This window comes from Tribolium madens, unplaced genomic scaffold, assembly GCF_015345945.1.
Source record: "Tribolium madens isolate multiple individuals breed KSU strain unplaced genomic scaffold, Tmad_KSU_1.1 Scaffold_2;HRSCAF=44;Tcas5.2_LGX, whole genome shotgun sequence".
In the NCBI taxonomy this organism is placed as follows: domain Eukaryota; kingdom Metazoa; phylum Arthropoda; class Insecta; order Coleoptera; family Tenebrionidae; genus Tribolium; species Tribolium madens.
In genome coordinates, this window is record NW_025400995.1 from 2,538,523 (window position 1) to 2,553,695 (window position 15,173).

General features: G+C 34.2%; 2 protein-coding genes across 3 annotated transcripts in view; one reads left to right on the forward strand and one right to left on the reverse strand.

Annotated features, from left to right (window-relative positions):
- Nucleotides 1–845: 845 nt before the first annotated feature.
- Nucleotides 846–9,856, reverse strand: LOC123006055 (fibroblast growth factor receptor 2-like). Of its 2 annotated transcripts, none has more exons than XM_044400204.1 (14): nucleotides 9,533–9,856; nucleotides 5,375–5,445; nucleotides 5,020–5,325; nucleotides 4,582–4,968; nucleotides 4,149–4,532; nucleotides 3,772–4,092; nucleotides 3,409–3,717; nucleotides 3,165–3,352; nucleotides 2,637–2,772; nucleotides 2,472–2,586; nucleotides 2,073–2,425; nucleotides 1,719–2,023; nucleotides 1,431–1,668; nucleotides 846–1,384 (listed from the first exon to the last, which is right to left on the reverse strand). In XM_044400204.1, the coding sequence occupies exons 2-14, from the start codon at nucleotides 5,436–5,438 to the stop codon at nucleotides 1,053–1,055; spliced, it is 3,438 nt and encodes a 1,145-aa protein (XP_044256139.1). In that variant the 5' UTR covers nucleotides 5,439–5,445; nucleotides 9,533–9,856; the 3' UTR covers nucleotides 846–1,052. The 2 variants fall into 2 exon arrangements, with proteins under 2 accessions (XP_044256139.1, XP_044256140.1); XM_044400205.1 differs by lacking the exon at nucleotides 3,165–3,352 and adding an exon at nucleotides 2,902–3,059 and having other exon boundaries at nucleotides 9,533–9,855.
- Nucleotides 9,857–14,600: 4,744 nt separating this feature from the next.
- LOC123006591 (29 kDa ribonucleoprotein A, chloroplastic-like) overlaps nucleotides 14,601–15,173 on the forward strand; it is a 1,777-nt gene continuing 1,204 nt past the window's right edge. The window contains exon 1 of the mRNA XM_044401180.1: nucleotides 14,601–15,119. Coding sequence (XP_044257115.1) covers nucleotides 14,823–15,119 — 297 coding nt within the window. The 5' untranslated portion in view covers nucleotides 14,601–14,822. The remainder of the gene's footprint in view (nucleotides 15,120–15,173) is intronic.

The window sequence follows — 15,173 nt, forward strand, 5'->3', positions numbered from 1 at the left end:
TGTTTTACAACCTTAGATGCAAATTGGTGAATGCGAGCTCCAATTTATAATCGTAAAGCAGAGCGCATATTTGTGCCTCCTGAATCTAATAGTAGTTTTACGATACGACTGTCAACGATTCAACAAAGTATGCAAAATCCACCCATAACTCTTTTTTTGCTTCACTTTAATAAGAAAACCAATTTTGACATGTATTTTTCAAAAGTTTGATGAATGTTGGATTAGATGGAATCCGGGGTATTTGAGCAAATTGCTTGCATTGCAGTTCAACCAAACAATTCCCAAATAAAACGGTTTTAATTAGAGTTTTAAGGCTGCCATTACTTTGTTGATTACATAACTCGAAAAACTATCAAAATGCTATAATTACGAAAATATTTCACGAACCGCAATCCACTTTATGTCTCAGCTATAATTTTCAGTGATGAATAGCGCCAAGTGGGCTAAATATACCATATCTTTACACCAAATTTTTTACACTAGAATAGATTGAAATTTTATTACAACGCTTGGGTTACCATAAATTTTATTTTTATTATTTCAACCGAGATAAATAAAACCATGCACAAGTTGCGTTTCAACAACTTCCTAAACATTTAATTATCTTACACCTTTCACTGCGTTGACAAATTACTGCAATTTACGGCAATTAATTTACCAATTCGTAGCAATTATTGGTTGGAATTTCTCTCTAATTAAGGTTCCTTGATGACGTTTACTCGAAAGGAACCTATCCCAACTAATATATTTCTACAGAATTTATCTTAACCGTTTATCCGACTCAAGAAATAAGCCTCCAATTAAATCAACGCATCGGCAACCACCAATACACTCAAATACACAACTTCAATTACGAAATTTTATTATTACATAAATTTACAGTCTTAATCTTAACTATTTAAAAACTAAAATTGCATTTTCTTTGGTGAACTAAATAAAAACGTGAACTGAAAACCATGAAATACACATGTATAACATTTACGTCTGATTAGATTACAAAATAGTAACACAATTAGTTAAAAAAGTAAGTCCAAATTTGTGAAATCAGTCAATCACGAAAGCTGCACGTTATTGAGACACTGACTAGTTAAACTATCGAAAGGAAAATCCTCCTCATCGCCGCTTGACTCCTGACTCGATGGAGGAGTATCCAATTGGGGGAGCCCCAAATCTAGGTACTCTTCATTTGCTGTGATCGTCAAAATTCTGTCAAGATCCTCCACAAGTTGCGAAAAAGTCGGCCTTTCGTTCGGTTTGTAACTCCAACATTCTCGCATCAAAATGTAAATTTCCAACGAACAACATGGCGGCTTTTCCATACGGTGGCCATTACGTAAAAGTTGGAAAAGTTTTTCAACACTCGGAACAGACGGATATGGTGTACCTGTTATTTGATTACAAATATGAATTTTTTGACATGTTGTACAAACCTCCAAGTGTCATTATCTCCCATAATAAGATACCATACGACCAAACGTCGGATTGGGTGGTGTAAACTCTATGGAAAAGCGCTTCCGGTGCCATCCATTTAACCGGAAGTCGTCCATCGGTTGTTTTTCTGTAATAATCGTTACAGTGGATATCTCGAGCAAGGCCAAAATCTGCAATTTTCAAAAAGTAGTCATCACTGACCAACACGTTTCGCGCTGCTAAATCTCGATGAATACACTAGAAGTCAATTTTATTATTGCGTTATATTAAAATTAAAAAAAAATTACTCGTCGCGATGCCAGATACTCCATTCCTCGAGCTACCTGATACGCAAAAGAGACCAAATCTTTCTGAGTCAAAGTTTTCTTTTCTTTTTCTTCAAGACCGATAGCTGGTTCGTAGCCAGATGAGGGTCTGTGTTGTCGAAGAAAATCCCTTAAGTTGCCATAAGGAGCGTATTCCACTACAACGTATAAAGGTCCACCTTGGGTACAACAACCCAATAAATTGATAATATTGTTATGTTTTCCTATCATTTTCATCATTTCCATTTCTGATACTAAATCCATCATTTCGTTATCAGTGTGCCCTTCTATTGTTAAAAATGAAATGTTTGTGTTTACAAGTAGTGTTTTATTTACCTTTCAGCATTTTTACTGCGACTATACTTGTTACACCAGGTTTTAGCAAACCTACAGCTTCAGCTTTGACAACTTTACCAAAAGCTCCTTCACCCAAACTTTTTCCAAGACAAAGCAATGATCTTGGAATTTCCCAATCAGAATCCATTGGCAACTCATATTCAGAAATCATTCCATCTCCGGAATTATTATTTTGGCTTTTTTGTTTTTCTATTTTAACCACCGGCATCAGCAAAGGTTCGGAGACATCCTCGTTAGTATTTTGTATTTTTTCGATAATAACTTTTTTAGTCCATTGAGTAACAACAGCAGCACGAACTGTTTCTAAAGCTAACATTTTTTTCTGCTTATCACTAAAATGAAAAATGTGAGAAAAATTTTTTTGGTGAAATTACGTACATCTTCAACTTTTTAAAGAACACCAGCAAGATGGAACATATCAAAATTAGAATAATAAAGAAAATGGCCACAGCTGCGTAGACTATAAAATGATTCTTAGGTTCCACTTCAAAACCTATAAAATTGTGTTTTGAGTAACAAATTGTTTCAAAATTAAAAACTTACTATCTACAACTTTTAGATATCCTTTTGAAGCCGTTTGACCTAAACTATTCGCTGCAATGCATACATACCAACCCTCATCTTGATATGTTACATTATTTATTTCATACACTTCAGGATTATCAGTGTCTCCACTTTTCTATTGTTGGAAAAAATTTGAAGGTATTAGAGAAAATAACAAAAAAGTTATCGTTCAGTGAAAAATGTAAAGTTAGATTGTTAATTGGGATTGAGAAATTGAAAATTTGGTTAAAAGAAAGAAAAATACCTGCACCACAACCGCACTCTTATTGGGGTATTCCCTAGTCCATTGAATGAAAGGGTTTAAATCAGCAAGAAAGGTACAAGTGAGATTTATACTTGTGCCCACAACCGCAGTCGTGTTTTCTAATGGATGTGTAAGGACAGGTTTGTTGTGATAACGTTCTAGAAAAGAAATGAATGATAAAAACCGCGAAAACCAGATAATTAAAAAGCAGAAAGAATATGATTTTGACCACCACCGCACCGCCCACAACCGTTCTTATGTACCTTTAAAACGCTTTTGTTATAATTAGTGAAATTTTCGTAATTTTCCGATTCGTTGTATCGCACCCATTGTATAAACGGTTCTAGATCAGCGATCATTTGAGGACATTCAAATGTCGCGTTGGTGTTTACCAAAACTGTGAGGTTTTGAGGATAACCATCTTTAATGTATGGTTTTGACGGGAAACGTTCTATTTAAATCATTTTTACTCAACTTTCGCAAAATAAATAGTAAACAAAGACTTACCAATAACGTCAACTCTGTATGTAAAATTAATACAACCAAGTTCATTGCAAACGACACAAGTGTAATCACCGGTGTCACCAGTAACTAAATCTTCCAAAGTCAAACTCCAGTGTTGATATCGAATATCACCCAATTGACGTTTTGGAGGTTTGTCATCTTTGTACCATGTGATGTTAGGAGTGGGATTTCCTCCAGCTTTACATTTGAGGTTCACCATGTTACCAGCAGGTTTCACTTGCATTTTGGACATTTTTTTGGGGTTTATCCAATAGGGGGCTTTCTTCTCCGTTTCTCGTTTTTTACGAAGACCTAACATTTTTCAAAAATCAATAAACAATTTTCATAAAAACAATTAATGCTTACTATTGACAACTTTCAAATATCCCTTTGAAGCCACTTCTCCTAAACTATTTGTTGCAATACATACATACCAACCTTCGTCTTGATATGTTACATTTTTTATTTCATACACTTCTGGATTGTCAGTCTTTTGTACATTTAAGACGCTTTTGTTGTAAGTAGTGAAATTGTCGTAATTTTCCAATTTGTTGTATCGCACCCATTGTATCAACGGTTCTAGATCAGCGATCATTTGAGGACATTCAAATGTTGCAGTGGTGTTTACCAAAACTGTGAGGTTTTGAGGATAACCATCTTTAATGTATGGTTTTGACGGGAAACGTTCTATTTAAATCATTTTTTCTCAACTTTCGCAAAATAAATAATAAACAAAGACTTACCAATAACGTCAACTATGTATGTAAAATTAATACAACCAAGTTCATTGCAAACGACACAAGTGTAATCACCGGTGTCACTAGTAACGAGATTTTCCAAAGTCAAACCCCAGTGTTGATATCGAATTTCACCCAATTGACGATTTGGTGATTTGTCATTTTTGTACCATGTGATATTGGGAGTTGGATTTCCTCCAGCTTTACATTTGAGGTTCACCATGTTACCAGCAGGTTTCACTTGGATTTTGAACATTTTTTTCGGGTTTACCCAATAGGGGGCTATCTTCTCCGTTTCATATCTCCTTCTAACTTTGCAAGGTAGAGTTACATTGGAATCCGAATCTAAAGAGGCATTTTTCAAATAGGTAACATCAAAGTCACAAGGTTCTGAAAAAAATTATTAAATTTGTTTTTGGGTATTACTACACTGACAAACCTTTTGCTAATAGAATAAACGTATGATTGATACAATCTATCGAATTGCAAGCAACACAAGTATAATTTCCCGAATCGTGTAGATTAAAATGTTTCACAACTAAAGCCCATTGACTTTGAATAGTTTTTCTCCTTTTTTCTAACAATTTTCTGCCATTTTTATACCATGATATAATGGGAAGAGGATTTCCAAATGCTCTACATTTTAAAACCGCTTTTCTATTAATCCCCACTGATACGGTTTTTTTCATTTTATTTGGTCTACGAAAGTGTGGTTTCATTGTACGATTACCAAATCTTGTAGAAAAATTAGAAGTGGTTTTTTCTAATTTTGACTCATTCGAGGTGTCGAGATCATTGTTATTAAATGTGTTTGCATCAAATGGTTCTATATAAAGTCGAGGTTACGTCCTGTAGAGCTTCACTTTAATAAACTTACCAACAACAAGGTTGTAAATGCGATGAATACAACGAACTATGTTACAAACAAGACATTTGTACAAACCGTTGTCTTCAGATTGGAGATTTCGGATGTGAAGGTTTTGATGATTTGGATATCTTCTGTTACTGTTGGTTTCATTGATAAGATTGTGGTCTTTAAACCACGAAACTTGAGGTTTTGGTGTACCTTTAGCACCACACTTCAGTATAGTGGTTTCGCCTTGCCTTCCTGACACAAGAACTGGTAAATTGCGTTCTATAAAATATGGCGCTTTGTCTTCGGTTTGATTTGAAGGTGTGTGTGCTAGAATGGTAAAATTACTTGCATTACAAGCCTTTAGTGACCTTCTTACAACTTGATATCAGGGCCTTGGTGCAAGTCGCTAAGACGAAGAGGTACCAAATATTCGGAATCATGATGTCTCTGAAAAGAAGAGTTTATTTTGAGTAACGGAAAGGCTTTTCATGTCTCAGCCTGAGTGAAATATATAAATCTTATTAATATCCTTAAGCTTTCACTAAATAGGTTTATGAAAAAATGTCACTAGTCCGCGATCCATATAATAATTTAGAGGATTAATTTTAACCACGTCGCTTCTGCCAAGCGTTGATTTTTTAAATTTAGCTCGAATCTTGAAGTTTGAGGTAAATTCGGCTTGAATTAACGTAATTAAAAGTTGTGACAAAGTCGAGGATGTTTTTTCAGGTGTCGCGAGATTAATAATTCCATCCGTTGATTATGTAATTAACACAAATTGTCTTGCATCTGTATAAATATTTTGGAGATGACTTGACAAATTCTCAAGTTGGCAAGACCTGAACCGCAGGTAGTGCATCATTGGAGGGACTAGGAATGGTTATTGCTGACTAAAAACAGGCACACGTGTTTACCACATGTGCAGAACAGTAGACGGAACGGGCTAGTAGCGTATTTCCGTTACAAGTCTACCAACTTCTTCACCTCGGCTTCAGGTTCGATGTGTTTTAATATTTAGAGCCCAATCGGGTTTATGAGGGATTATTAATAAGATTATTGCTTCAAAGTCAGATCTTGACCCGGAGATCAAAGCTTAGAGTTTCCAGAAACTCCACAAGTTTCTTTCATTCGTTTTATACAGATTATCTACGCATAAATGTCTTTGTTGGCTGTTATTTCTTGAATTATTCAATCTAATCTAAAAAGGGACAATCGGAATGGCGTCACGTATGCAACGAAGGTCGCGTCAAACAATAAATGGAAACATTCTTGATGAATTTTAAAAGATCGACTTGATCACACTAGGGATTTAATCACCGAACTGACCTAAATACATGGAATAAACCGTTTTCCTCAAAGAATTCATTGTAGTTGGGCAAAGCAAAGAAAAAGTGTGCCTGCCTCTCTGAGCACAGCGTCTTAAAGCAATTTACAACAATTCAATGGAGTTACAAAGTCAGAAGTCTCTTCGGTACGAAATGACCGGAAATAAGGGATGTTGCCTTGTTGCCAACTTGTAAAACACAAAAATGGACATATGCTCGACCTAGAATTTTTATTACGTTGACTTCATTGTTATTGTTAAGATATTTAAATAATTTCCGATCTATATAAAACCCGGGTTAAAATCAATTACGGGATATCCGTGTCTAATTTATTTCTATTTTAGTGCGCTTGCAACGATTTCTGGTCATTTTCAACCTTGGAAATCAATCATAAACCAGACGTCAAACAATCCATATATTAAAACGCGTTTCGGAGAAACTGTAAGTATCCAATTGAAAATATTGCAAATTCTATGAAAAATCAATGCAGATTATGAGTATAAAACAAATGGGAGAAACTTTCCAGTATTTTTTGCGGTTGGCTTGCTGCCAGAGGGTTTCTTAAAATTCGTCTGAGATACATTTGTCAGAATAAATCACTATTAGAGCGTGGAATTTTAATAATTAGGTTATTGTTAGGTAAGTCGGTAATATTTCACTATGGTCAAAAAAGCCATATGGCCCTTTATCATCCCAACTAAGACGTGTTCCTGTGCGGGCCCCGTCGTAAATTAATAGAGCCCCTTATTATATATCAGATGTTATCTCGCTCCTGTAGAAAGCACAGACACTGGCCCTACACAGGTTTATTTATTCTCTTCTTCCTACCATGCAGTGTCATCCCATTTAAATAAATCCCACGCAATTCGAACTCGACTTACCCACAACACGGACCACACACTTTTTCCAATTCGGACCGATCTGCCAATAAAACACTAATTTCAACACCACAAATCCGCGATTTTCCTTACACCCGACATTTTCCCCGTCGATTGTTTGACAAAGAACAATGTTATTGTGCCCAATTTGGCGCTCTGACGTACAACATTCATAACAACGCTCGAAATTTTAAATAATATAAATGAACAACCCTGACACCCGTCTCAAACCTCAAGGGAAGTTATAGTTCATCACCGCTTCTGTTCAACTACGTCCATCATAATGCTATAAATAGCCAAAAATCCATAAAAATTTTAATGCCATTTTGTTATGTTCCCCGCTATTTTTACATTTTTGCTTTATTTCAACAATCAGAGATACAACATAAATCACAATTTCCCCTCACACATGCAACTTTGTCTCTCTCCTATCTATTTAAAATTTATAACACACAATTCATGAATTATCTAACACTTCTCTCAACTGGTCCCGCATACACAATTCAAAATTTTTTCAAAAATTTGATTCGGGTGATTGACTCCGTTAGCTATTTTCGCCGCGAATTCCGCATATGAAACACGGAAAAATTATTCACATTAACAACCGGAAGTTTCTAAACAGTTGGAATTTTTCAGTTATATTTTTCCTTTTCGACCAATTAATATAGCTAGTCACGAAAATACCTGTCACTTAAAATAGCTTGATATCCGAATTAAAAAAAATATTTGTCACGTGCATACAAGCTGTTAGACTTTGTCAAAGATTCAGAGTGGGGTGAGAGTAATAAAACTAACGCCGTTTTTAATTTACTACCCATTATTTGGGGAACAAAACACAATAAGTGTTGAAATTCAATACAAACAGTTGTTTAAAGTTAAAAGCTTGTGACAAATGATAAACATCGACGATCAGTAGATAAAATCTATAAAGAAAAAATTTATGACATCAGATACGTTACAAAATCCAACGTCGTGTGTAATTATCCTAGATCATTAATTTTCCACGTTTACCGCTGCAGCTAAACGTTTTACTGTACAAAACAGTCAATTGTTTTAACAGAAAGCTTTTCATAATTTCTTTCCCTAAAATTGGGTATTAGGACACTCTAATACATGCCAATCGTTGTGACAAATAAAAATTGTTATCTCGGTTTTAAAGGGCGGAAAAGTGATTTTTACTAGTTTCACAACAGGTTCTAAAAAATGCTAATTGAATTAACTCAAAGGTGCTAAGAGAAAATTTTAATTGTTCTAATATTTATTATTTGAAAAATGATACAATGAACTTGTGCGTTTGTCCGGTTTCTTGAAGCTTGATACATCGCTGATACATAGAGTGAGTCAGGGGTACTATGATAATAATTTCCGTGGGAAATTAATGTTCAAATGATTAGCCCTCATGCCTGATTGGGGCCGAATTAAGAAATGAGTTTTTTGAGGATAATGGCGGGGTAGTAAAGTGTTTATTCTGTTGACACAGCTGGTTGAATAATGGCTATTTAAATGTTTGGGCAATTTGTAGTGGAATGAAGTGATTTAGTGGAAACTAAACGAGTTGTACGTAATCCGACACCGAAAACTTTTGGCGGTATTTTATCCTGGCCCATGAACCAACCGCTTGGACAACATAACCACCGGATATAATTTAACAAGCAATTCAAACCTTAACTTATTAAGATGCAGTGCGACCAACTCACTCGGATCTATTTAGTATTCGAGTTGTATACAGTGTGTACCTTGCGAATGATTATGACGAGAACAATAGCCTTAAATAAAAAAAATAAACTATTAGCATTCCTATTCGATAGTTGAAGCTTTTGCTTCGTGTCTGGTTGTCAATTTTAATCAAAAGTGCAGCTAGGATCAAAGATGCGAAAATAAACCGAAATCGAGTTCATCGAAATTAATTTTTTCAATGTAAACAAGCCGATTTTTAGGATGTTATGATGGAATTAAGCGTCGATGGATGAGAAACAGTAATGGAAGCTAAGTGCAGCTCGTGATAAAACAGATAAACAAGTTAGTGTTAGTCCCTTAAAATCGAAAACTATTAAATGCAACAATGAATCATTCATGTGGGAGAATTTTTGAATACATTATAGTGAATATGTCTTTTAGTATTGACCACACGAGTGCCATTTGTAAACCACAATAACGTAACAATTATGCAATGATTGGCCGTTGTATGATAATCGTAAGGACGCACATGGCCCATCAGAATTTTTTCAAGATGCAATCAAGCTGAATCCAAAATAACCGATTTGCATTGCGTCACAAGTTTATCAATTGTCGGTAATTCGGCTTAATTGAGCCAATTGGAGCCCAACTTACCCATCAGAATTGCTCGCAAATCGTCCAAGACTGCACAAAATCACTTCTATTTCGGTCCAAGATCACTCCGCACTCCTCTGTCTCCGCTCAAAAGTCAAAACTGGCCGGATTTAGTCCCTCGGAAGGACCGCATTTTCGAAACATGCGGGTTTATGAATGAAAATAAAAGTTGACACGCGCGGACAATAGGCTGCGATTTACTACTCTATGACTATACTCTGGCACTCTCAGAGGAGTACTACGGACGCAGACAACGTCTGGCGTGGGCGAGATGCGACTTCTGTTCTGTTCTTAACTACAAGTCTATTTCTACCACACTACTGTATAGCACGATCAGCCGGATAAACAAACCACGGCACACTTCGCCAATGCGAAAACACTGCAATTACACCAAACGACTTAAGTCACATCGACTTAAGTCAATAAACACACCGAAATGACGACATGATCCTATTAAACGACCCAAAGTTGGAAAACAATTAATTACACACAACTAAACGAGCTAAACTTACAACTGCATTTTTGGATTTTTTACTCTGAACTTAAAACAAGGACATAATGGTTGCGTCAAGACTTGGATTGTCTTTCAACTGATAATTCTGCAGTTGGTATTTCTTTCTTTCAAAACAATGAATAGTACCTATTCCAGTTTCGTGACCAAAGCTAAAGACTAACACACCAAAACAAACGCAATAAAACAGTGGGTTTGTTCGGGTCTGAGACATATCACTGAAGTCAACATTGTTAAAAAAAAAATTAATAAAATGTGAAATAATAAAAAATCGCCAATTCAAAAAACAGAATATGTAGAGTTCAATTACTGAATTTCATTTCCAAAAAAAATTCCAGTAATCCACCGTCATTCCGTGGTTTTCAGACTAATTCCTATAATTCCAAATTAAAAATCTAACGTAATTTTGAAAATAAGTCATCTCCGATAATTCCAAAAAGTATTCCAGTAATTTACAAATAACTCCAGTAACTTCAAGAAAATTTCATCGAAATTCCAGTAATTTCAATAATCTATCGTAATTTCATTGTTTTCCAATTAATTCCTATAATTCCTGTAATTCCAACTTAATTCCCGTAATTTGAAAATAAACTAGTCAAAATAAAAAAGAATCCACTTTTAAAAATCTGAATGTTTTTTGGAGGAAATAATATTTTTACTTATAATATCCCGAGTACATTGTTGTTCTCGGAAATTTTTTCGAGTGATTGTCAAAAACGTCACTAATTACACGTTTTTGAAACGAAAAAAAATATCCGGATTCAAGCAATGCACGAGGGGTATTCGGGTGAAAATTGTATAATATCAAAAGTTCAAGTAAGTAAATCTTAGTTTGTGATGTTTACTAATTATTTGAGGTTAGTTGTTGTGACAAAAAAATTTCGGAAAATTTTTGTGTTGCAATGGTAATCATATTAAATACTAAATTCAGATTAGTGCTTCCATAGAGTCATGCAATTTTCATTACAATTCTTGTTTATACAGGTGCGCCAGAACTCGCGCCCCAGAGAAAAATTTCAAGTAAGAACCAGGAACCTGGAACCTGGAAAAAATTCTATCTGTCAAAAAATTTTGACATTTATTTTTTGACATTTGACATTTTTTATGTCTATACTCTTTTTCATATTAATATGCATCAAGTAAGTTGTGGAAGTCCAAATGCATCTTTAATTTAAAGGCCGATTCACACAAAAAATGTCATTAATGTCATTCAGAACAAATCTAATCACATCATCAATGATGACAAAAATCTTTGTTTACTGCCCCATGTTAATTACGTTGTTTATTTTAATTATTTTATGCTACCTGGGGTACACATTTATTTGGAAAAAGAATTTTTAGGGAAGATTGAGTTTAGGATGGTTTGAATTTTCGCATGGTTGCCACCTTTCAACGACTATTTTGATGCACATTAATATGAAAACGAGTATATTTAATGATGATGATGATCTTGTATGTTCTTTTTTACAATTATTTAATAAAGGTACAAAAATTTTGCCAATAGAAGCCACAAATAACATTGAACAGAGTTACAATTTAGAATACAGCTTCCTTATTTCCTCTTCTAATAACCTACAGCAAAAAAAACCTTGAAAAATTATTTTTCCAACAGAAATAAATAGAGTCAAAGTGCAAAACAAAAACTCTCATAACTTTTCATAATTTTTATAGATATTTTTTTCACTGGGGCGCGAGTTCTGGCGCATACTGTATAGTTATTTTAAATTATACTTTAGTAAATTTTGTGGTACTGTATGTTTGATTTTTAGATTACTGGGTAGTCGCCAAGCTTACTTTATTAATATCACAAATAAAATTTAACAAAACAAAAAAGTGGCTCTTTTTTCGTGTTGACTAGTCTAATTCCGATAGTTCAAAAAAATTCAACATAATTTAAAAAAAAAATATTTCCCATAATTCCAAAGAGTTTCAGTAATATTAAAAAAATTAAATAATGTTTGTATTTAATTCAAAAATAATTCCAGTAATTCTAAACAATCCAAAAATAATTTTAATAGTTCCAAATACTTCGAAATAGATCTAAGCAATTTCGACTAAATTCTAAAAATTTGTACAACTAATTTCAGAGTTAACGATTTTTCCGATATTTCCACTTTCGTGGAAACAACAAACGCAATCAAATAATTCGTCTGCCCTGATTATTTTTTTTCAGTCTCAAATTTATAAGTGGTCAAATAGTTGCCAATCAAATACTAGTTTGTTATTGTTGAATTTGATAGCTGACGGATCCTGAAACATGTTTTACGATATTGACATCTGGTATTGATTTCAGTTTCAATTTTCAACATCAAACAATAATAAATTTAAGAAAAAGCAGTTAATGTACGACTACGTACAAGTTTGCGCAAATGTTTAATTTTTATTTTACAGTTAATTGTCCCTGTGTTCCTTCTTTTAATTTATTTACACCTACGATTCACCAGAATTGTGGTAATTCAACCACGCAAATGTCGATTTCTCTCTCCTTCGGACAAACTAGTTAAACAGTTAACAGCACTTCATAGTCACTTAAATTTATGAAATTATTGCACAAGTTAAAAAGAACTGGATAAAACGGTTCTTAAGTTAAACTTCAAAAATAGAACAAAACAGAATTATCATAAAGCAAAAGATTATTTTTCTAAGAGTATTGGGGCCTAAGAATTGTGTATTGACGGTGTATACAATTACTCAACACATTTGTTTTGCTGAACAGTGGTGTTGAAAATGATATATGAGTAACGTACTAAAGAAATTGATTATTCATAAAGGGTAAGGATTGTAAACGGACGTCGAGGTATACTATATTTAAAGTCACTCCAACATTCGCGAATCTGTTTATAGTCGTTGTAGAAACATAAGTTCAGAGAACAATATCTGACGTATCCGCTAGATTAAAATTCAATAGTTAAAAGTCTCATAATCATAAAAAAGTGACAAACGATATTTTTAAATAAAACTTAACGAGCGTTCTCCCACGAGAAAATTCAGGTAAAAAAAGGTAAGAGGATATCAAAAATAACCCAAACCGGAAACGGGAAACACCGCACGCGCCTTTCATATCTCCGTGCTGGATGTCACAGTATACGATGTGTCTAATACCAGCAAGTCTACAAGCACAGGTGCATCCCGGGTTTTAAAGACTGCCGCCGGAATTGCTTTCAACGCGGTATATTATATGCCTTTGGCTGTTTTTCCAGGACTGATTCTTAATTAACCTCAACCTTGAATTCAGACGGAAAAAAAGAACCCTCCTCGCGTATTTATACTCTTTTATTTTCGTCCATTACAGTTTTTCATGAATGACGTCACGAGAAGATCGCGCAAAAACTTCTGTTTAAATTTCTACAACAACCCATTAGGGAAAGATGATGGGATTTTCCCTTTACCCGGATACGTGACTACATTTGTACCAAGCAAATTTTACACAGCTGCGGCCGTAGCACAAATCGGATAATTCTCTACCAGACGACCAGACCAGACCCACTTCTTGTGCCACAAATACACAAGAAGAATTAAAATCGTTCCAACATTGGATAAAATTATTAAACATTATTCAGAGGCGTCCAACAGACAATAATACACGCCCACCAACGCACATATTCACAATACGCCCAGATTTTTTTTAATAAAAGAACAAACAAAATGAAACATGGTTTGCACATTTATTAAATCGATAAATGCACTTCAAAACGATCAAATAATTATAGTCGAAATTATTTAACAGAATAAAATATATAAATTGCTGGTACAGTTATTGACGAATTTAATCAGCAATTAATTATGAACCGCACGCCACTGACTAGCGGTTTCAACCACATTTATATTTGGCGCCTTTGCAACTCCATAGCTAAAAACAGACATAAACCAAAATATTGAACACAAATGTTAATTTTTAACCATTCAGTTATTAGTAGTAAATAGGTAAATTACTGACGTAGGTAGTTTCTGCATTGATTCTATTTTGGACTCCAAATCGATAATTAAGTTCCCTAAAATGCAAAGCACATATAATTTAACGTTAATTTTCCACATACACTAAAATAGAAATTAATAACAAATTTAATGGTAAATTTATTGCACGCCGCACGCCACTGTATTGACAAATGTGACGCCACTGAAAATTCAAACATGGCAGTAGATTAAAAACTGAAAAAAATAAACAAAACATAAATTTTGTATTAATTTGAATTAAAATTGTAGAATTTATATAATTTAACAATTTTTTTTATTAAAAAATATTTTTGTTAACATGGATCCATTATTGATTGTACGGTTGACGCATGCGCAGTCAAATGACGTTCAAAATTTAATTTAATTTTTTTATATTGTAAGATTACGAGAAATAAAACTAAATAAAAAAATATAAATTTGTAATTGTAATACTAATTTGTGTAACAATTACRAAATATTTGTTAATTCAACGAAAAACCGTTAAGTTTAAATGGCCTTATGAACACAGTTGTTCCACGTCGACGACTGCGTAGTCAAATGGCGTTATAAAATTTTAATCAAGGTTTTTTATTTTGTAAAAACGTGACAAATGACCAATTTTAAAAATATAAATTAGGAATTAAAAACAAATTAGTTGGCAAATAATTGCTAATTTAACGCTAAATGTTCAAATATACAATACTAGGTTATGAATACAGTTCGCCTCTTGACTACTTTTTCCGGCTGTATTAGTAGTTGACGCCTGCGTATCAAAATGGCGCTCTAACCYTTCGATTCAAGAAAAGTTTTTGAGAAAAACGTAGAAGAAATCAAAATTTGTCAAAAATGGATCCACGTCACGTAATGCCAAACTATCCCCCTGCTCCAAGCACCAGTTACGGGCGAAGATACGTCATCGTGAGAGTAAATAACTTGGATTTTGGAACCTCGGAAGCTACCCTTCAAAATTTCTTTTCGAGTTGCGGACAAATRCATGAATGTRTTATTWCGCGAAATATAGACACTAACACCAGTCGCGGTTATGGGTATGTCAAATTCTYTCGTYTTGGGGATGCTCTAAGAGCCTGCCGCAACTTCAACGGCGAAGAATTGGACGGCCGGACTTTGCAAGTTTACCCCCAGGACAAGTTTTTGAGACGCAAACTTGAAAAAGAAGCACGCGACCGCGAAAGACGC